General features: G+C 56.4%; 8 protein-coding genes across 13 annotated transcripts; all 8 read left to right on the top strand.

The window, feature by feature from the left end:
• Nucleotides 1–128: 128 nt before the first annotated feature.
• ABB37_09232 (phosphatidylethanolaminen-methyltransferase-lik e protein) lies at nucleotides 129–2,000 on the top strand (the record flags this gene model as incomplete). Its single annotated transcript, XM_015808597.1, has 1 exon — nucleotides 129–2,000. The coding sequence occupies exon 1, from the start codon at nucleotides 252–254 to the stop codon at nucleotides 1,998–2,000; it is 1,749 nt and encodes a 582-aa protein (XP_015653050.1). The 5' UTR covers nucleotides 129–251.
• Nucleotides 2,001–2,703: 703 nt separating this feature from the next.
• On the top strand, nucleotides 2,704–5,380 carry ABB37_09231 (hypothetical protein; the record flags this gene model as incomplete). 2 transcript variants are annotated; one of them, XM_015808596.1, is made up of 1 exon in its annotated part: nucleotides 2,704–5,380. In XM_015808596.1, exon 1 carries the CDS (start codon nucleotides 2,807–2,809, stop codon nucleotides 5,378–5,380), a length of 2,574 nt encoding a protein of 857 aa, XP_015653049.1. In that variant the 5' UTR covers nucleotides 2,704–2,806. The 2 variants fall into 2 exon arrangements, with proteins under 2 accessions (XP_015653049.1, XP_015653048.1); XM_015808595.1 differs by having other exon boundaries at nucleotides 2,718–5,380.
• A 962-nt stretch (nucleotides 5,381–6,342) lies between these two features.
• ABB37_09230 (hypothetical protein) lies at nucleotides 6,343–6,986 on the top strand (the record flags this gene model as incomplete). Its single annotated transcript, XM_015808594.1, has 1 exon — nucleotides 6,343–6,986. The coding sequence occupies exon 1, from the start codon at nucleotides 6,456–6,458 to the stop codon at nucleotides 6,984–6,986; it is 531 nt and encodes a 176-aa protein (XP_015653047.1). The 5' UTR covers nucleotides 6,343–6,455.
• Nucleotides 6,987–6,992: 6 nt separating this feature from the next.
• On the top strand, nucleotides 6,993–8,144 carry ABB37_09229 (putative mitochondrial chaperone protein DNAj; the record flags this gene model as incomplete). Of its 2 annotated transcripts, none has more annotated exons than XM_015808593.1 (1): nucleotides 6,993–8,144. In XM_015808593.1, exon 1 carries the CDS (start codon nucleotides 7,488–7,490, stop codon nucleotides 8,142–8,144), a length of 657 nt encoding a protein of 218 aa, XP_015653046.1. In that variant the 5' UTR covers nucleotides 6,993–7,487. The 2 variants fall into 2 exon arrangements, with proteins under 2 accessions (XP_015653046.1, XP_015653045.1); XM_015808592.1 differs by having other exon boundaries at nucleotides 7,359–8,144.
• Nucleotides 8,145–8,714: 570 nt separating this feature from the next.
• Nucleotides 8,715–12,108, top strand: ABB37_09228 (phosphoglycan beta 13 galactosyltransferase 5 (SCG5); the record flags this gene model as incomplete). 2 transcript variants are annotated; one of them, XM_015808591.1, is made up of 1 exon in its annotated part: nucleotides 8,715–12,108. In XM_015808591.1, exon 1 carries the CDS (start codon nucleotides 8,860–8,862, stop codon nucleotides 12,106–12,108), a length of 3,249 nt encoding a protein of 1,082 aa, XP_015653044.1. In that variant the 5' UTR covers nucleotides 8,715–8,859. The 2 variants fall into 2 exon arrangements, with proteins under 2 accessions (XP_015653044.1, XP_015653043.1); XM_015808590.1 differs by having other exon boundaries at nucleotides 8,808–12,108.
• Nucleotides 12,109–12,548: 440 nt separating this feature from the next.
• Nucleotides 12,549–13,833, top strand: ABB37_09227 (hypothetical protein; the record flags this gene model as incomplete). The annotated part of the gene is made up of 1 exon (XM_015808589.1): nucleotides 12,549–13,833. Exon 1 carries the CDS (start codon nucleotides 12,784–12,786, stop codon nucleotides 13,831–13,833), a length of 1,050 nt encoding a protein of 349 aa, XP_015653042.1. The 5' UTR covers nucleotides 12,549–12,783.
• Nucleotides 13,834–14,418: 585 nt separating this feature from the next.
• ABB37_09226 (putative mitochondrial iron/zinc transporter protein-like protein) lies at nucleotides 14,419–15,970 on the top strand (the record flags this gene model as incomplete). The annotated part of the gene is made up of 1 exon (XM_015808588.1): nucleotides 14,419–15,970. The coding sequence occupies exon 1, from the start codon at nucleotides 14,672–14,674 to the stop codon at nucleotides 15,968–15,970; it is 1,299 nt and encodes a 432-aa protein (XP_015653041.1). The 5' UTR covers nucleotides 14,419–14,671.
• A 1,815-nt stretch (nucleotides 15,971–17,785) lies between these two features.
• Nucleotides 17,786–19,292, top strand: ABB37_09225 (putative mitochondrial iron/zinc transporter protein-like protein; the record flags this gene model as incomplete). Of its 3 annotated transcripts, none has more annotated exons than XM_015808587.1 (1): nucleotides 17,786–19,292. In XM_015808587.1, the coding sequence occupies exon 1, from the start codon at nucleotides 17,913–17,915 to the stop codon at nucleotides 19,290–19,292; it is 1,380 nt and encodes a 459-aa protein (XP_015653040.1). In that variant the 5' UTR covers nucleotides 17,786–17,912. The 3 variants fall into 3 exon arrangements, with proteins under 3 accessions (XP_015653040.1, XP_015653039.1, XP_015653038.1); XM_015808586.1 differs by having other exon boundaries at nucleotides 17,794–19,292; XM_015808585.1 differs by having other exon boundaries at nucleotides 17,906–19,292.
• Between the last annotated feature and the right edge of the window lie 1,232 nt (nucleotides 19,293–20,524).

The following is a 20,524-nucleotide window of genomic DNA, read 5'->3' as shown; positions in this document are numbered from 1 at the left end:
TGCTGGGCTTCAGTTCTTTCACTTGTATCGGTTCCCTTTGCTTTGCCGTCTCCCCCATTCACTTCTCTTCTTTTTTCATCGCCAACGTCTCGATTTGATCAATTTCTCCTACTTCACATCGCGTCAAAGAAGGGCGGTGCTGCGTTCTCGAGAAGAGCACTACTTCCACACTACATTAATTCACATCTTCTTCATCGACGTTTCAGAACACACACGCACACGCGTTCTTCACCTAGCGCATCACAACGGAAATGGCAACCGAGGGAGTTTCCGCGCCTGAGAAGGTGTCGTCGACGTCCTCTGCGGACGAGGAGAGCTACGGCCTGTTGTACGACGGCACTCGGTTTCGCGTTCCTGACACGATGTCGGTCATGACGGCGCTTCTGACTCCCAAGTCGTGGAAGAGTCCGGCGACGCTGATTTGGGTTGCGGCGTGGTTTTCGGTCGGCATGACAGGCGTTTTTTACTTCAACAAGACGCTGCCGCTGTGGTTCTTTTGTGCCCAATTTGCATTCTGGCGTCTGGTGTACAACATCGGCATCGGGGCGATCCTCCACTACCAGTCGCGGTACGGCTCCTTTCTCAAGTTTTACCGTCGCACCGTCCACGGCCACTCGTGGATGCAGCGCCTTCTTGAGGCCTCGATCGTGTTCGAAGACAACACTGAGTACAAGGTGTCAAAGTTCCCCGACGAGTTCAACGCGTGGATGCTCTTTCGCCAGATTGAAAATGTCGTTCTGGCCAACGACCTCATCTCCTACTGCGTGCTCTCGGTGGTGTGCTGCGAGAAGCTAAGCCTGACGTCACCGGTCGACCTCCTGTGCTTTGTCTTTGGCTGCGTCACCATCGCATTTGCGCTGTGGAGCAAGTCCGATGCACACCGCGTCGTCGGCGACTTTGCGTGGTACTGGGGCGACTTCTTCTTTCTGCTCGACAAGAATCTCACCTTTGACGGCATCTTTCAGATGTTCCCGCACCCCATGTACACCGTCGGCTACGCCTTCATGTACGGCGTGCCTGTGATGACCAAGTCGTACACGCTTTTCTACATGAGCGTTTTTGGCCACCTCTGCCAGCTGGCGTTTTTGGCCTTTGTCGAGAACCCGCACATCGACCGCACCTACAACGTGTTGTCCTCGCCCACGCCCGAGGAGCAGCAGCGCAACGCGGTTCTGTACGGCAACGGCAAGGACGCGTATCTGGAGCACAATGAGCTGGTGGTGTTTCTGCACTTCAAGGTCTTCCGCGCCAGCGACCTGTTGCTCGCTCTGACAGTCATCTACCTTCTTGCCACGCTTCTACTGCCCCTCCCGCCGTGGCTCTACGCGGCGCACGTGGTGGCGTGGCGGCTCTTCCATAACGGTTTCCTCGGGTATCTTCTCAAGATGGAGTCGCAGGAGAAGTGGTTCTCGCGGCATTACGCGGACCCGCAGGCCGCCTTCAACAACTGGAAACGCATTTACAACGCGAGCGTCACCATCACGAACTTGTCGTACTGCCTGTGTGCGATCAAGTACTTCACGTGGGTGATGCCGCTCTTCGGCGGCGGCGAGGCGCGCTACTTTGTGATGATGGTCGGCGCTTTACTCGTTGGTATCAACGCGTACGTGAGTTTGAGCATCTACGAGGCGATCGGTGACTACGGTTACTTCTACGGCGACTTTTTTATCGAGGATGTTCCCGCGAGGCTCAATTACAGCGGTGTGTATCGCTACCTTAACAACCCCGATTCGTCTCTTGGCATGTCGGCCTACTACGGTGTCGCACTCATTTCAGGCAGCCCCACGGTGCTGGCCGTTGCGATCATCTCCCACTCCTTCGCGAAGCTCTTCGAGTTGGTGGTCGAGAAACCGCACATGCGGAAGCGCTACGGCGATCAGCTGCGAGTAGCGGGCGGCATGCAGACCGAGCTTATCCGGCGCATGAAGATCTCAAAGGCAGAGTACGTAAAGAAGATGCGCGCGTTGCGTGCCAAACTGGACCGTAAGAAGGCAGAATAAGTCGAATGCCGCGGCTCTTATTCTCTTCATTGTGCTTACGAGGGCGCGGAGCTTGCCAAACAGAAGGTGGATGGGAAACCAAGACGGTGATGTTCTCGGACCCACCTCAGTGAACAAGCCGAAGTGAAACGTCACGGTGCCGCCTCGGTGTGCCTTCTCATGTTGCTTGTCTTCTGACTTTGCTGGATATTCAACACATATTTTGCATTAATGTTTTTTCTTTTATTATCGAGGGTTCTTCTTTTGCGGCTTTTATTGTAGACATTGGCACTGACTTCGCTGAAATGTGTTTTCGTTATCCCACGAGCCTCCCTTCGTTTTGCAGAGTCCGAGTGCTTCATTTGCTCATTGAGGGAACTATTTGAGATTGATGGATGCGAAAGCGCGGTACGGTAATTAAAGCCAGTGAAGAGAGGGAAGGGTCGTCGCTTTGCAGCGTGCAAGGAGGCACAAAGCACAGGAAAGTCGACTGTCTTGACGTCTGAGCCACTTTTAACCGACGTGCTCCACTGCAGGGAGGTAGTGTGGTAATTTGCCTCTAGCGAAAAAAGAAAAGCCGTGTTCTGTCGCTGTTGGTGTTTTGGCGCCGTTGTGTTTCTCTTATCGAATGCACCTCCTATCCCTGTCCTCATTCCTCCTCTCGATCTCGTGGTGTGCGTTTGCGCACGCATACGACGTGTTCTTTGGCTTCTACGTTTACCGAGGTAAACGAGAAAAGAAGCAGAAGAAGTTGCGTTGCGTTGCGCTTGCGCAAGTAGAAGTGCATTACAGGTACACCAAACAGTTTTTAGACTTTTATCGAAGTTATGTCCCTCGTTGGCGTTGCGATCGGTCAGGTCGGTGCGACCGAGACGCCGGACCTCTCCCGTGCTGACTACCCGGCCAATCGCAGCCGCCGTGGCAGCATCTCAAGCTCCCGCTTCAGCAGCCGTCTGAGCCGGTGCTCCAGTGTGCGGGACGAGGTGCAGTCCCTCGACGAGTTTCTGCGCAAGCAACGCGTCATTCGCTACATGCAGGAGGAGCGCGAACGCGGCAATCGGTCGAAGCTGCTGCGGGAGGAGCACGACGCCTGGGTGGAGTTCCGTGACCAGGAGCGGACGGAGCGCCTGAAGTACATGACGGAGCAGGAGATCGTGGAGCTGCTGCAGCGCGAGGCGGACGAGGTGTCGCGCGAGAAGAAGACAACTGAGCAGTCGCACCTGCGCGCCAGCGAAGACGCGCAGCGCCGCCGCCAGAGTGTGATCGAGATGCGCCGCCAGCAGGAGGACACGGTACTCGCCCGCCGCAAGAGTGAGGTGCAGGCCGATGAAGCACGCCGCGCCGCGGAGCGTGAGTCTGCTGCGAAGGAGGAGGCCGTGGCGGAGGCGGAGCGGGTGCAGCTTGCCTCGAAGGAGCTGCGTGACTGCAAGGAGGAGCTGACGGCCAAGTGCAAGCAGCTGGAGGGCGAACTCGCAGAGGCGAAGGCGGCCACGACGCAAGCGCAGCGCTCGCAGAAACGCGCTGAGGAAAACCTCGCAAAGGAGCAGGCGAAGGCGGAGAAGATGAGAGCCACAAAGGCGGCCAACCAGCAGACGAACGACAAACTGGCGAAAGAACTGGAGGAGGTGCGGATGCAGCACGCAGCGGTTGAGGCGGAGAAGAAGAAGGGGGACGTCGCAATGGCGCAGGCCCTCCGCGATGTGGCGCGAAAGGAGAAGGAGTTGGAGGACTTGAAGAGGCACAACGAGGAACTGCTTGCAGTGCAGGAGGCGCAGAAGGCCGCCACGGAGGCGAAGCTGCGCGCCGCCCCATCGCGCGACGAGTTGTCCGCGTTGAAAGAGGCGCTAGCGAAGGAGAAGGCGGCACGAAGCGAAGCGGAGTCGGAGGCGGCGCAGGTGCGTGCGCAGGTAGAGGCATTGCAGCAGCAAGTTGCGGCGGCGAATACGCCGGATCCGCAGCAGGAGACGGAGAACGCCCGCAAGATGAAAGCTGTAGCCGACGACGCCCGCAACGCGCAGGTGGAGCTGCGAAAGGAACGTCAGGCACGTGAGAGGGCCGAGGCCGACGCCGCCGAGGCGAAAGTGGCGCTGGCGCAGGAGCAGGCTGCTCGCGAGAGGGCGGAGAAGGAGGCCCAGAGGGCGCTCGCTGTCCCCGTGCAAACGCCGGCGCCGGCGAAAAAGGCGGAGGCGGACCGCAAGAAACTCGCAGAGGCGGAGAGGAAGTTGGAGGAGATGCGCGGGGCCAAGGCCCGGGACGAAGAAGAGCTGAACGCCGTGAAGAGTGCGCTCGTGAAGGCTCATGAAGATTTGGAGAAGGAGGCCGCCGCGCGGTCCCAATTTGAGCAGCTCGCTTCTCAGGCAGTAGCCGCTGAGGATCGCGTGCCGAAGGAAGAGCTGTATGAAACGCGGAAGAAACTGCTGAAGGCGCAGAAGGAGCGCGACGCGGCACGCAAGGATGCGACAAGTGCGCAGCAGAACTCGGAAAGGGAACTCGGTGCGTTGAAGGCGTGGTGCGAGCGCCTGCAGGAGCAACTGCGCCAACAGCAGCAACAGCAGGCAATCCAAACGGACGATGAGTTCACGCCGCGCACCTCTACACCCACGCCCCATTCTCGCACCCCGCGCGCTGTGCGGAAACTCCCGCCCAAGGACTTTGCAACGGCCCAGCGCCAAGACGAGGAAAAGGCCGCCAACGAGCAGCGCATTCGCGAGCTGGAGGCGCAAGTGGCAGGTCTGCAGGACGACCTCAAGGAGAGCCAGGAGCAGGAGGAGAAGGCGCTCGCGGTGGCGGCGAGCGCCATTAAGGCCGCACAGGCCCCCACCCCCATGACGCATCCCAGCTCGAGCAACGCGTCCCCTTCGCGGGCCCAGCGCGGTGCACCGACGAAAGAGCAGAGGGCGCGGGGGAAGGCCGCGAAGGACAAGGGGGACACCGCCGAGAAGGAGAACGCAGAGGTGCGCAGCAAGTACGACGATCTGCTCAAGTTGCAGAAGCAGTCCGACGCGGCCCTCAAGAGCGCGGAGAAGCAGGTGGAGGAGCAGCACAAACGCATCGCGCAGCTGGAGGCGGAACTGCAGGAGAAGGCCGCGCGCTCTCCTTCACCCAGGCAGGCGGTTTTAGAGACGCACCAAACGGAACCGATTGCGGTTGCGGCAGCTTCTGCCAGCGACACCAGCGCTTTGGAGGAGCGCATCAAGGAGCTGGAACGCTCGCTGAAGGATGAGCGCGCGGCTCGTGTGGCTGCGGAGAAACAAATCGAGGAGCTCAAGAAGCGCGCAGCGGCCGCTGAGGCGGAGGCCAAGAAGGCGAAGGAGGCCGTAGTCAAGGCAGAGGAGAAGTACGGCGCCTCGGGTGCTGGTGCAGAGAGCAAGCCAAAGAAGGCAAAGAGCAGCTGCTGCTGATGTATGTCATCATGGAAGTGTTTGCTGAAGTAGGAACACCTTTTTTTGTGGATACATTTTCTAAATCTTTCTTTGTGGAGGTGTGCGCATGCGTATCAGAGACGGTGCATCACCATCTTTTTGGCAGTCAGTACCTGAGCGACATCATTTTGGCCTGCTATTGGGCATTAGAAATCCATCTCCTTGTTTCCCCGTTTTATATTTGTCGTGTGTGTGCTGTACAGCCTTGCGCGTTGCAACGGCGTGACAATGAAGTACGTGTTTTTCCTTTTTCCTATTTTAGAAACAACGCGGTTTTCTTTTCATGGTGCACTATCTGTGCTGAATGTTTTTTGTTGTTTTTCCCACATAGTTAGACATGCTGTCTCCGTTGCTTGTTTCACATAATCGTCGCTTTTCTCCTCTGCGTATTTCTCCTTTTACTCTTCATCGTTTTCGTTTTATTTTCCACCTTCGCATTCATTGTATTATCTTGAGGTTGGGTCGGTGCGGTTGGCGTTGGTCCATTTCCAATCGTTTCTACAGGTGAGAGGTTCGACGGAAAGTGGTTGCGTTCTGTTGTGCGCATTTCTTGTGTATCCTTTACGAGCTGACGGAGTGTCGTGGTGCGCTTGCCATTTTCTCCATCTCGCTTCATTTGCAGCTGAACAAGAGCAGAATGACAAAGACAGCTCAGGCAAAGCATGTTCGAAAAGGTAGTGAATTAAAAGCAGGTGTTTCCTGCAACCGTTGGCTCTCAACGCTTTCACTGCGGCTCTTGCGACTCCAAGGAGACCTAGCCGAGACAGCGGGCCTCATATTATCGTTGCAGTTCCAAGGGCTCCCACTTCGTGGGGTACGATAACAACACCGCAAATCGTAGAATACGGGGGCGTTCAGCACTCTTTTCCTTCTATCGCAAACTGCCTCGCTGTGCTCTTCCTTCTTTGTGTGTTTTCATCTCGCCTCTTTTACCTCGCACAGCCACAGTTGTACCTCACCTGTACGTTCGTCGACGTCTCCACCTCCCTCCCCTCGAATCAAGAAAGCGTGTTTTCTATCGCTGCCACACAGGCGTTTCTTCAGCCTTCTCGCCATGGATGGCATGTCGACATGCTGCAGTCGCAGCGAGTTTAATCAATGTGCCACTAAGCTGCAGGACGAGACAGCATGGGAGCTTCGCACGAAGCAGGACGCATTCGGCGCGACTTTCCTGTGGCTGGAGGCAACCTACGGCATTCCTGCTGCAACTTCGTTGGCCGACAACCTTATATTAGTTACCGTCTACGCCGTTTACAATCCCGACTTCCGCGTTCCGCAATTGGGCTTCTTTACCTCATCACTGTTGTCTGTCGACGAGCTTCGTGCCGCACTCCCAACTCTCAGCTTTCTAAACGCCGTGCTCGAGATGTCGAGCGGCGTTGATGCGGCGTCCACCTGCCCGTTGGTAAGTTGTTCGTGGAATGACGAAGTCCAGCGACACATGTGGCTGGTACACCCCTGCGACACGGAGAATCTGATACGACGCAGCCGTTACGGCGGGGCCCGAGGCGATCCTTTGGTAGTTTTCCTACGTGCAATGACTAGCTATTTTCCTCTTGCCCCCTCACTCGTCCCCTCTGCTTAACATACAGCTATGCGAGCTCCGTATTTCGCACGAAATAACAGCAAAATCGACACGTTGAGCTTTTGTAGTCTTTTCCATCCGGTCAGACACTCTTTCACCGGCACAGTCTACTGTCCGGTTAGACTCTTCCACTCCGTTGACGGTATCTTTCGTTGGGCAAAAGTGCTTTCTATCTTTTCTTCAGAGAACGACCAAAACAGACTTTATGATTCGTTTTGAAAGGGCGGGCTGCGCCATCCTACATGTGCTCGCTCAGGCAACTTCAGCACGCTCCCAAAGCACACATCCACCTCATTCGCTTCTCGCTGCCGTATTTCCCACTCTCGTTTCTTCTTCTCTTTTTTTTTCCAATGCGATGACGTTCCTCGTGTAGTCCACAGAGCTTTGCAGATCTTTTTGCAAAAGAAAGGCTTCCGCTTTTTGAGACCGAATAACACAGCACTGCTGTGCTCTAATGCGCTTTCGTTGTGCTGCTCATTGACCACAGAGACGTATACAAAAATGCTGCGGTTCTCTCGGCGAATGCTGGTTTCAGCTGGTAGTGGACCCTTTGATCCCTACAAGATTCTCGGTGTCAAAGCTGATGCGTCCAAGGACGAGATCAAGAAGGCCTACCACCGGCTTGCCCTTCGCTTCCACCCAGACAGCGGGGCAGAGGGCAGCGCGGAGCGTTTTGCGGCGGTGAACGAGGCGTACGAGGCGGTGAAGGACGGGAAGTGGAGGCCGAGTGCGGAGCGGCAGCAGAAGTCGGCCGCGGACGGCGGCAGTGGCTGGAATCCGAAGATGCGGATGTATGTCTACGAGCAGCCCGGCTCCACGACGGAGGGCTATGTGTCCGGCGACACGGAGAAGTACCTGCGCATGTTCATGGTCGGGTGCTTCTTGTTTGTGTTTATTCGCTTTTCGCTGTTCTTTCTTCTTCCGGGAAAGAAGCGCGAGGAGGTGCCACTTGAGTCTCCCGGCACCGACGGGGTTGGGGGTAGCGCAGACGGTACGCTTGCCTCCTTTGACGGTCTGTCGTCATCAGCCTCGCCGTTTCCTCCTCTCCCAGGTGGCGCTACGAAGGACTCTGTCCACCGTGACGATGAGGCGGACTTTAAGTGGAACTACGACGCCCAACGTGCGCCAATGCAGGATCCTCTCTCGCATCGGCAATAGGGAGAGTTGACATACATCATCTCACTCTGATGCTCCTTCTCGATGGGAATGTGACACAGATTGCAAGCAGACCTGTGCTGGCCAAACGAAGAATCGAACTAAGTTGTCGTGATCGCGTTGCTTTTTTCAACCGGTCCACGATGAGATACATACGGAGTGAAGACGTTTATTTCTGCAGGTGCAGCGGTGCCTTTTGATTTGTTGCGTTAAGATTTTTAATCCTGTTTTATCGTTTAACAACGGAAAGACTGGCGAACATCAATGACGGAAGGGCTTCGTTAACGAAAGGAGGGAACAGGAGGCTCCCGCCATTGATGTGCCACACGCGCGAAAACCCTTTCATATACTTCGTGTCACGAAAGATGCGATTCCGTCTTGGATTTAATAGCCGAATGCGTGATGTCTGGTCTCTGATAGACGTATCAAGACACAGCAGCAACGAGCAGACTAGCTTCTTGTTGGTGAACGACACTCGGAAAAGTAACAGTTACCCTGCTCTCCATTGTTCTTTTTACTGTTAACTTCAACGTTCTGTCGAGGAAAATCCGGAAAATTTTTCTCGGCATTCAAGCTGCGTATATTTATTCCGCCCTTTTTTTACGGCTGCCGTCATCGTTGCCCATTCTCTTCTCTCCGTGCCTTTCTTCGTGGCCGTTCAACGCAGCACATCGCACTCTCTCATTTCTAAGAAAAGTTTCACGTTGCTAGAAGGGCAATGTCTCACATCGCACATCGCATTATAACACCAGCGGTACGGCGCGCCAAGTACTCAGGATACGTCCTCAGCAGTGGCGTGAGATGCGTTATTGTGCAGGACCCCAACGCCATCATGCCGGCCGCTGCCATAAGCATCCACGCTGGTCAACTGAACGATCCAAAAGAGCTGCCAGGGCTGGCACACTTCTGCGAGCACATGCTGTTCATGGGCACAGAGAAGTTTCCAGCGGAGGATGAATTCGACAGTTTCGTCACCAAGTCCAGCGGGCACGCAAATGCCTTCACGGCGGACACCAACACGGTCTACTACTTTCGCGTCAGCGACGGTGGTCTGGAGGGTGCGCTGGAGCGTTTCGTTGAGTTCTTCGCCGCACCGAGCTTCAACCCGAGCGCGGTGTCGCGAGAGGTGAACGCGGTGCACAGCGAGGATGAGATGAACCACCACAACGACTACTGGCGCCTGGACGAGGTCATCCGCGGCTTCTACAGCCCCAAGCACCCGCGGAGTCGCTACGGCAACGGCAACCACACCACGCTGCGTGACGAGCCGCAGGAGAAGGGTCTCGACGTGCGGCAGGCCCTCAAGGCCTTCCACGATCGGTATTACCTGGCGGAAGGGGCAACCATTGTGGTGGTGAGCACGCGGTCCCCCGAGGAGGTGCTGAGGCTCATCGAAGGGCCGTTGAACCGCATGAAGTGCGGCGCCGTCCCGCCCTTCTCTTTCCTCGGCGCAGAGGAGAAGCTCTTCAGCAACGCCGCACTTGGTTCGTGGACCAACCTGCGGACGGTGCGCAAGATGCGCGAGCTGCGGCTAATGTGGACGGTGCGGTCGCCGTCGTCGAAGTGGCGTTCCACTCCATCCGCCTATGTCTCCCACCTGCTGGGGCACGAGTGTGACACCTCCGTGCTCGGGGTGCTGAAGAAGCGCAATTGGGCTACCAGCATGGTCGCCGGCCCGCACCGCGTCGACGACGACTTTGAGCTCCTGGACGTCTCCTTCACGCTCACCCTGAGCGGCTTCCAGCACACGCTAGAGGTGGTGGACCTCCTCTACCACGGAATCGGCCAGGCCATCGCGGAGGGCGTGAATGAGGAGGTCTACACGCAGATGAAGGCGGAGGAGCGACTGTTCTTCGAGAGCAGCGATGTCGGTGCGGCGGAGGACCACTGCGCCACCCTTGCCGAGAACGCCAACGCCACCGACCTCGAGCACTGCTGGATCGGCGGCGATGTTATTCTAGAGGACGACTTGGAGGCGACTCTGGCCTACGCCCGCCAGCTGACGCCGAACAATTGCGCTGTGGTGCTTCAGTGGGGCGAGATGCCGGGCGATGCCGACACAAAGACAGAGGAGGCGGGAGCACAAGAGGACAGCTCCACTGCGGATTCGCTGGACGAAGAAGAGGACGGCAGCGTGGAAGAAGGAGAGGAAGACGACGACGAAGGACAGGACGAAGAGGACGTGGACGGCGGCGAGTTCTCCGTCGAGGAGCTCTTTGCCTCCCTCCCCGCCTTCGCGCAGGTGCGGGCCACGAAAGAGACGCGCTTCCACAAGGCGAAGTACAACACGGTGGCGATTCCGGCGGAGCAGCTGGCACAGTGGCGTGCCGCCATCGACGGCCCGTACCCGCCTGAGCTCGCGCTGCCGGCGGTGAACCCCTTCATCTCGACGGACTTCACCGTCTACCCCACCTCGGGGGCGGCTCCGGAAGTAGAGGAGGTGACCTCGTTGCACGCGAAAACGTACATTCGCAAGGACACCGGCCGCCACAGCACCTTCAAGACGGCGTTGCGCTGCAACGTGCTGTCTCCCGTGGCGTACACCAGCCCGCTGAACCGACTCTACACGCGGGTGATGCACGGCATCTTCTCTAACGCGATCACGGAGACCGCCTACTACGCTACATTGGCTTCTCTGGGGAATGAGGTCATTTTTTCTTCCACAGGATTGGGTCTCGCGGTGGAGGGGCCCTCGCAGAAGCTCTACGAGTTTTTCTTCGCTGTGCTGCGGCAGTTGCTCTCCGCAGAGGTGCTGCATGGAACCCCGGAAAGCTTTGCCACCTACCTGGAGGCCGGTCTGCGCAGCATCAAGAATGTGGCTGTGGCAGCGCCGTACAAGGTGGCCATGCAGGTGAGGCAAAAGGCGATGCACCGGGTGAACTATTTGTTTACCGAGATGCTCGCCTGCGCACCGGAGGCGAATTATGACGGTTACCGTGCGTTTGTGCAGCAGTACCTCGAGAGTGGACTTCTGCTGGAGTGCTTCGTGGCGGGCAACGTGGCCTCTGCGGAGGAGGTGCGCAAGGTGTTCGTGAACCCCCTCGAGACGTTGTTGAGCGAACTGAATATATCTGTTGCCGCCAAGGAGCGCCTCCCACGTGAGCGTGACACCTACGGACCACGGCGCTTGATTGGCGGCGCCGAAGAGGAGGTCGTGTCGCGCTTCGACGTGCTCTCGATGCCTCCGTTCAACGCGGCTGACGCCAACGTGGTCGTGATGGCGGACATCCCCGTTGGCGAGTCCACTCCGCAGGTGGCTGCGGTGAGTATGGCCGCCGTGAAACTCATTTCTTCCCTCTTCTTCAACGCCCTCCGCACTCGCGAAACGCTCGGCTACGTCGTCTTCTCGCAACTGAGCAGGACCTACGCCACTGAGCACGTGGTATTCTCCGTTCAGAGCGCGCTGCCAGATGTGGACTGCATCTACCTGCTCTCGCGCATCGTCGCCTTCTTGGCCGCCGTCGAGTCCCAGCTGGACGTCGTGTGCGCGGAGAAGGACCTGCAGACGGTGAAGGCGGGCCTCATTGCGTCGCTGGAGAAGATGCCCGACTCCGTCGAAAACGACGCTCTGGAGCTGCAAAGCGCGTACCTCAACCCCTGCCAGTTTGAGCGGCGCCGGTTGATCATCGCTGCTCTTCAGACGACTACGGTCGATGACGTAAAGGGGTTCTTCCGGCGGTATATCTTGAACAGCCGCACCGACTCGCGTGCGATGGTCTTCTGCATCAACAGCACGCGCACGGCGGCCGCCGACGTCCTTGCTGCACCGGGGACGCGCCGTTTGAACCTTCCTGCGATGCGCGCCAACGACGAGTCGACCGAAGCGCCGGCCGCAGCTGCTGAAGAGGAAGTGACTATCACGCTGCCCACGTTTGAGGACGGGAGGACATGTGTTGAGGTCACTTGCTTCGCATCGGCCACAGAGTATCAACAGGGTCTGCCGATTGTGAAGTCCACCACCTACTAGGCTGTACCGCTCACCTTCTACAGGGATCTCTCTCTCTGTGCAACAATGTGTTATGAGAGCACTTTAGACTGTGTGCGTTGGCGGGCGGTTTTGGCGGCTCTCCTTTTGTATTAATGCGCTTCGCTGTTCGCCTCTCAAGGTTTAATACGCCAGTGATAATTACGAGACCCATCTAAAAGCAACTAGGCGTAAAGGGAGCTTCAGCGAAAAACGAGAACCCCTTCGTTTCCTCGCTGACAGACAATCTCGTGATACCGCTTGTCGGCGGCTACGGCAATGATGTGCGTAAAAGCGTGCCGCAGTGGGCCGCTCTCTCGCTTCGCGTTCCTCAGGGCATACCGAGATGCTGCTCTAACCACAAACAGTGCGTGGCAGCTCTCACGGGGAGCGGTTTGTACTTCTTCTTCTGCACCTCTTTTCTCAACGTCGGCGCATCTGAAGGTATGGAATGGAGTTTGGCCGCCTTTCTTCTTGTGGCTCACTGAATTGACGCATTTTACGCCCCTCCGTTGGAGGTGGTCAGTATTTTAGCCTTCGGGCCCGCTGCTTGTCTTGCCCTTCATTGTGCTCCTTCTCCGTTATAGCTGCTACTCTGCTTCTTAGTGCCATTGTTGCTGTGAGTACTCCGCTTTCAAGAGCTCTTTTTGTATTTTTTTTTCCAACTCCATTGTGCAAATGAATCAGCAAGCCAGCCGGTTTGACTCCGACGAAGAGACGCCGGCGGCCGTGACGAATGCAGCCGCATCGAGCGTCAATACGCTGCTGCCGTCCTCAGACCTTCCGCGAGACCTCACTTACGCGATGAACGGCAAGGAGGAGTCGCTCGCTCTAGACGAGTTGTGCAGTAAGCTGAAGGCACGGTATGAAGCCATGACGTCGCTGCCGTCCTGCGTCCCGGCTGTGGTTTCGCTTTGTGTCGGTGGGAAGAACTTTTCGGTTTCGAGAGCCCTGATCGAGAAGGACCCAGGATCGGTGCTGTTCGTGCTCACGCTGGAGCACTTCGCACCGTCTTCGTCTCGATTTCGCTCGACGTCGGCGTCTTCCCTGAGAGGTGGAAAACGCGACCGGGGCGACGTCGAATGCGCAGCGTCGAAAGCGGCTGCGGAGACCGCCATCGCCGTGCCAGAGAGAATCCCAGAGACGTTCGGCATGCTCCTCAACATGCTACGCGGGTACAGGAACGCGATTCCGGTGGAGTGGATGGACGCCTGCAGAGAGGAGGCGGCGTACTACGGGCTGGAGGGCTCGTGGAACGCACGATTTCACGTGCTGCCGACCCCGTATTATTTCCGCAACCCACTCCACAGCTCGAAGATACTCTCCGATGCTGTGCTGGGCGTAGCGAGCGACTTCTTGACTTCAGGGGAGCAGCACATTGACTTCAGCGTGGTCCAGTGCGATCGGGTCGGTGTGGGGGTGATCAGCACCACAGGTGGCAGTTTGGAGGAGTTGGGCCCACAGACGCAAGATGGAAATAACGGTGCGTTTTACTGGAATGACGGCAAGCTGTCTTTCTACATGGGGGAGCCGCGCATGGTGGAGACCGGCTTCCCCTTCCCTGCCGGCGCTCTTATTCGTGTCGTGTTCGACGCAGACGAGCGCATTATTCGCTGGATCGTGAACGGGGAGTACTGCGTGGCGATAGAGCGTCTGCCTTCTGGGCGGCGGTATGCCTTTAGCTCCATTGCGTCACGCAGCTCGCAGGTGACGATTGTGCCGCTGTAAGACCGCAACGTTCTTTTTTCCTTCTTAAGGTATCACCCAGAACGTTTGTGTTGCACCGCCTGGAAAGCCGTGACCTCAAACAACTGTTGAATGCGCTCGAATAGCGTTTTAGTGAGAGTCACGTAAGGTGGTGGCCGAAGGACGATGTGATGAAGAGCCACCAAGGCTCCGCAGCTACGGATCTCTCGGTACGCTTTAACAAACGAAACTCTGCTGTCTGAGGGCAGCACAAGCACTCCTGCAAATGGAAAGGCTCGTGTTCGACCATTTCAGACAACTCCCTCTTTGTTTTTCCTTTTCTGTATATGTGAAAAGGATTGAGAAAAAGAGGCGGTGGGCAGAAGAACCGTAAATGCGGCCAACGCTGCGACTGTGAGATGGAAATGAGGCTCGGAGCAGCTGAGCCCATGGGGGGAGTACATCGTACGGAGAGTCACGCAGAGGCCCGCTTTTGTAAAAACTCTTTTTTCTGACCCCCACTGCTCTACTGCTGTGCTATACTTTGTGTGTTTGTCCTCTGTCACGTCCTCATCTTTTGCCTTCCGTTTCGCACTTTTCGCTGCTTCCGTTCTCTCACACCTTTCAGTTGTACGAAACCGTACCCTTCCTGAACGTACAACGTGTGCTCGACACTCTCTCCGTTAAATAGCCTTTCACCTCAGCTTTTTCTTTCGTTCCGTTGCAGCATTTCATATTCGAGCAACTGCTCTTGCGAACGTAGACCGCATAGTGGCCAAGGATAACAAGGAGGTGCTCTCTTTTTCCCCTAATAACTGCTTCCTGTGCTCACGCCTCTTTCTAACCTAATTTGCCGTCAAGCACCACTCACTGCTTAAAGATGCCCTTCGGGTCGATTCGACGCGCCGCCGTCTCTGCGCTCGCGGCGGAGGGGGAGGGGAAACACTCGCTCTGTGACGGCCTGACTGGGAGCTACTCTGTTGGCCTGCACGTCTTCGCCATTTTCCTTATACTGTTTATCTCGATGCTGGGCACGGCGATGCCCATCATGACGAAGTACATCGCCCTCTTCCGCGAGAATCCCTTCGCCTTCACGGTGGGCAAGACGGCCGCGACCGGCGTGCTGCTCTCCGTCTCCACCATCCATCTTATCCATGAAGGTGCCGAGGCTTTTCGTGAAGAGTGCGTTTATGCCTTCTTCAAGGACTACGAGCCGTTTTACTTCCTCTTTGCGCTGATTGCGGTGCTGGTGATGCAGGCGATCGACTTGCAGCTCGCCGCCGTCGCCGAGCGCTGGCTCAAGAAGAATCACCAGCAAAACGCGGCGAGCTCTGAGGTGGTCATCGTGTCCGACTTTCCGGAAGACAGCGCTGCCGCAGCCGGCGTCCCTGACGCTGCTGGAGCGGATCGCCGGGCACTGGCCAACGAATGCGATGCCGCGTCCCAGGCCAGTCCTACGAGCCCCGGCGTGCAAAAGAGTGCGGTGGACGATCAGCGTGCGCGCCGCAACAGCAGCGGCAGCGAGAGAGACAAAACCACCGTAGGCCTCTCTGACGCCGCCGCGGTGTCCGCGTTAGGGAACGACCATCACTCGGATTTGCACGCGCACGCCGACGGAGAATGCGAGGCGCACGGACACCAGCACTTGGTAGTGACCGTCCCCATGGACATGGGCTCCATCCGCCGCGTCATCGCCGCCGTCTGCATGGAGTTCGGCGTGACGTTGCACAGCGTCTTCGTGGGCCTGGCGATCGGGCTGACGACGGACACGGAACTGAAGCCGCTGCTGTTTGCGCTTGTGTTCCATCAGCTGTTTGAAGGCATGGCGATGGGGTCGCGTCTTGTGGACGCCAAATTCGAGGGCAACTTAGAGACCTACTTGGCCCTCGTGTTCTCCGTCAGCGCACCGGCCGGCATGGCTGCCGCGACGATCGCGGTGTCGGTATCGCGTGATGCGATGACTGGCTCTGGCTTTGTGACGATGATGGCCATTTTGGACTCGCTCTGCGGCGGCATTCTGCTGTACCTCGCCTTCACGCTGCTGCTTGGCGACTTCGTGGCGGACATGAAGCTGTTCTGTGCAGACGATTTACCGGGGCGTCGGTCGCGTAAGATCATCCTTTTCGCTGCGCTGTGGTTTGGCATGGGCTTGATGGCTTTTGTGGGCAAGTGGCTGTGATTTCAATCGCGCGTAACCAACAACTTTTTTTTCTTCTCTGCTTTGTCTCACTGCCACTGCCGGGGCTTCCTCGGTGAGTTTCGGTACGGCAGTTGGAGCATTCTAAAAGATACGGGAATGACAGCAAAACATCACGAGCCTGCGACAAACCCCCGACAAAAAGGTTTTGACTCGATTCTCTTTTTCTGCCTGCATAAACCGTGATGCACGTGCACATCCTTGCGTTGTAATCCTATACAGCAGCGATAGCACTTTAATTATTTTAACGGCCGAGTTTGATTTGTTTTCAAAGGAGGAGGGAAGGATTGAAAAACCCCTTTTCTCGCTCTGTTCCTTTTTGGTGTTGCGATCCGGTATTGCTGGTGCTGGAGCGGGCTGAGTGGCCTTCGTTTGTCTCGCACTTTTAAACGTTCATCTTCTCTTCGTGCTATCGCTTCGCTTCCCTTATATAAACTACCAACTATTTATTTTGCCGTTCTTTTTCGCCTCTCAGTGTTCCAACGCGGCGAGTTTCGTTAGAGCAGGCCAGCAATGTAGGTTGAGTGTTCTTTGGGATCCACGTCCGCCTTAGTGGTAAACGGACGGATGGAAAAGACGTACCGTTTCTCTCTGACGGGTGCTCGTGCGGCTGCGCGGTGTCCGCGTTTCGGCTGGTAAAGTGGGAAGCGATCTTAGCCCATCTTTGCGCACAGAGAGCCAGGAATAGTTCGGATGATGCCTTTTGATAACAACTCGGTGTGGGTTTGCGGGGGATGTTTCTCTCATGAACTTTGTACTGCTATCGTGCTCCACACATTCTCCTTCGTGTTTCTCACGAGCGGCGACTTTAACGTTTTCAGCCTAAGCTCCCCCTTTTTTTTCTATTCCCTTCTCTCGCGACTCGCGTTTTTGTTTACGTCTACAACACCACCTTGTCGTTCACAACAACGGAGTTTCTACGTGGCACGCCTGGCAAAGTGGGAGGGTTGTTGCTGGAAAACACACCCTCATTGGTTGCTGTTGTGCGCTACTGCGGTTGTCACTGCCGTATGGCGTTTGCTTTGAAAAGTGGTATTGTCAGCCGTTCTCGCAAGACCGACTGCTCACGCGTTTTACGTTAACGACTGGGCAGCGCCATATCGAAAAGCACGTTCATGCTCCATGCGATCTTGTTGATGCGGTTGGAAAGAAGTGCTGACAGTATGAAAGAGTCTAGTAGTGCTGCACTGCGCGTGGTTGCCATGATGAGACACAAATGGATCGCTGACACTGAGGGCTCCGCCCGATGCCAGACAGCACCGTTACAGAATCGTACTTGACTGAGAAACCACTTTGTCTTCTGCCCATTCGAAATGCCCACGATGTTGTGCTCTACCGTTGGCATCTCTCACCCCTCAAATCGTTTCGTGGCCCGCGCGTCGGCGGCGTTCGCCTTACTCGGGTGGGCCCACAACGCAAGCTCACCCTCCCTTTGTCCGTGCCGTTGCGTGCGCTCTGCTGCAGTAATGTGCCGCGACGATGACTCCCCAAATCGTTGATAACACATTCCTTGAACCTCTTCCTTCGGAGAAAGATGGACGCATACAGCGAGCCGTAGGAAATCGGAAATCACATCCTGTTCTAGTAGCCTGCGTGAACTAGTCCCTCATCATTTGCCTACTGTGAGTCTGGCTCGCCAGCATTCCCATCATGCGATCTCTATGAGCGTCTGTCGAATAGGATAGATCACGTGTGGCGCTGCCGTTGCCAACGAGGGTTGGCATCACTTCATCTGCCAAATACCTCCCCTTTCCCCGCCTTTCCCTTTGCTATTACATCGGCTAAACGACGTTAACAGGCGAAAAGCAACGTTGCTGAAAAGAGGCAAACCACTCGCTCTTATCGCTCCTGTTCTACACATTCTATTGACGTTGTTTTACCTCCTTTTATCCAACACTTCCCGTTCCGATACATCCAGCCCCAAATGCAGCAGTTGACGGCCGCCGAGGACTTCAGCGTCGAAGGCTGCCGACGGTACCTTGCAGATCGCGGATACAGCGTGCAGGGCTCGGACACACATCACTTGGTCCGACTAGGAGACCCCACGCCCACGCAACATTCTCTGTGTGATGGTTTGGTCGGCGTCTACTCCAACGGGCTCCACATCGGGGCGATCTTCCTGATCCTGGGTGTGTCCTTCCTGGGCACTGCGATCCCGATCGCCGGCAAGTTCTTCCCTGTCCTGAGCCGCTACCCCTTCGTCTTTGTTATTGCGAAGACGGCCGCCACCGGCGTGCTGCTCTCCGTGTCGACGATCCACCTGATCCACGAGGGTGCGATGGCGTTCAGGGAAGAGTGCATGGACGAGACGTTGAAGCTGTACAAGCCTGCGTACTTCCTGTTTGCCCTCGTTGCCGTTCTGCTGATGCAGCTGCTGGACATCCAGCTTGGCGAGATTGCGGAGCGCTGGCTGAAGGCGCAGTCGACTGCGGACGCCGCCGCCGCTGCTGAGGAGGCGAGTGCGCTGGCGGATGAAGGCGACGCCGCAGAGCAACCGCCGCAGCAACCGCAGGAGCGGGACGGCAACTTCGTTGAGTTGGATGCGGGGCTGACTGGCGATGCGCCGGACGTGGATGCGGCCGGGTGTGACGCTGTGGTGGCGCCTGCGAAGGGCGTGTCCGATGACTCGACCCCTGCTGAGAAGCCGAAGCGTGACGACTGTCCAGCTGCCCTTGCCGTGAACGAAGCCCCATCGTGCCCCTATGCACACGCCAGTGAGCACCGCGCTGAGTCGAAAGACGACGACTTCGCCGCTCATGGTCACCAGCACTTGGCGGTGCGGCCGCCGCGTGACATGAACTCGATCCGCCGGGTCATCGCCGCCGTCTGCATGGAGTTCGGCGTGACGTTGCACAGCGTCTTCGTGGGCCTGGCAGTCGGGCTGACAACCGACGCGGAACTGAGACCGCTGATCGTGGCGCTTGTGTTCCACCAGATGTTCGAAGGCATGGCGATGGGGTCGCGTCTTGTGGATGCCGACTTCCATGCGGGCCTGGAGGTTGTGCTGGCCCTCGTGTTCTCCGTCAGCGCACCGGCCGGCATGGCTGCCGCGACGATCGCGGTGTCGGTGTCGCGTGATGCGATGACTGGCACTGGCTTTGTGACGCTGATGGGTGTGCTGGACTCGCTCTGCGGCGGCATTCTGCTGTACCTCGCCTTCACGCTGCTGCTTGGCGACTTCGTGGCGGACCTGAAGCACCACTGCGCGGATGGCCGGCCCTACCGTCTGTGGAAGAAGATCGGCATGTTTGTGGCTCTGTGGATCGGCATGGGCCTGATGGCCCTCGTCGGCAACTGGCTGTAGTCATCCCTCCGTCATGCGGTGAGTGAGCAGTATGAAAACAGAGCTGGCGAATATGCGAATGGCTTCCGTTCTGCTGTCGCGAAGGCTATTACGGAGAGCGTGTTTCTCACACAGAAAGCACGATGTTTTGCACCGTGACGCAGCTCCTCGTCGCCCCTGGCGAAACAAATATATGCAAAATGTATGCTGACTGCTGTTATAACTAAATACATTCAAAATTCCCCTATCTCTTTAATCGTGATGTATAAATGATTAATAGCCTTGAAACAAATGGCCTCGGTGTTATCTCTCTCTTCTGGTTTTAGTACTGTTATGGTTTACAATTCCTCTCCTTAGTGTTCTTGTAGATCACAGCGTTCAAATAAATGCTGTTTTAATGATTTCTTTCTTTATTGTGTTTGGTAAAGCTGTCTAAGTTTTTTTTTCCCTCTCTCGTAAAAGCATCCCGCCGTTGTGTGATACGCATGGAGCTCTTCTCTTTGCCGTTTTGTGATCTCCCTCTTTATTGACGTGATTTCTATTTTTTCCCTCATGTCTATTGAGAAGAACGATATTAATGAGAAATAACAGTGTTCCTTTTCTCCAGTTCCCCTTCAACGAACGTACGCGGAAGCGAGAGCACGCGATTATCTTTTCTTTCCTTTTACGTACTAAGAAACTATCAAATTCGTGTTGGCAATAGCAGTTCAGTGCAACGAAAACAGATGTGTAGCTTCCGCTTTTCCTATTACTTTCTATACCTTTCGCACTCAACACATCCACTGCGATCGGTTGCTTGGCCAAAGTAGTGTTTATTTTTTGAATGCGTCTCTCCTCCGCCTCCCCTCTTTGTTGGCCGTCTCTGCATGCGCACCAGGTTTATTCTCCTTTGTTCTTCTTCAGGTCTCAACTGCCGGTTAACTACAGAAAGAATAACGAAGCTTCTTTGCACTTCCGTCGCCTGGCGATGCCGCAGATCCGTCGGTTGAAACGTACCTCCACTTCTGCGGTTTGGCGAGGGTTCTCGCTGCTGCCTGCACCGCAGTCGCACCGGTTTCCGCAACGTACGAGCAAACAGCGGCTGCTCTGGGGAGATCTCTCGCCCGCCGTGTGTCATGAGCGTGGACTACGCGTCCGCCAGTGTGGTAGACGGCACGTTTTCAGCACACTCGTTGCTGTGCACCTCTTCTTCTTTTTTTGGTATATGCGCATGGAAATAGGAAATAGGTATATCGAGACTTAAAAAACCGTGT

Source organism: Leptomonas pyrrhocoris, assembly GCF_001293395.1.
Source record: "Leptomonas pyrrhocoris isolate H10 chromosome Unknown, whole genome shotgun sequence".
Lineage (NCBI taxonomy): Eukaryota > Euglenozoa > Kinetoplastea > Trypanosomatida > Trypanosomatidae > Leptomonas > Leptomonas pyrrhocoris.
This window is presented reverse-complemented; position numbering and strand designations above follow the sequence as displayed.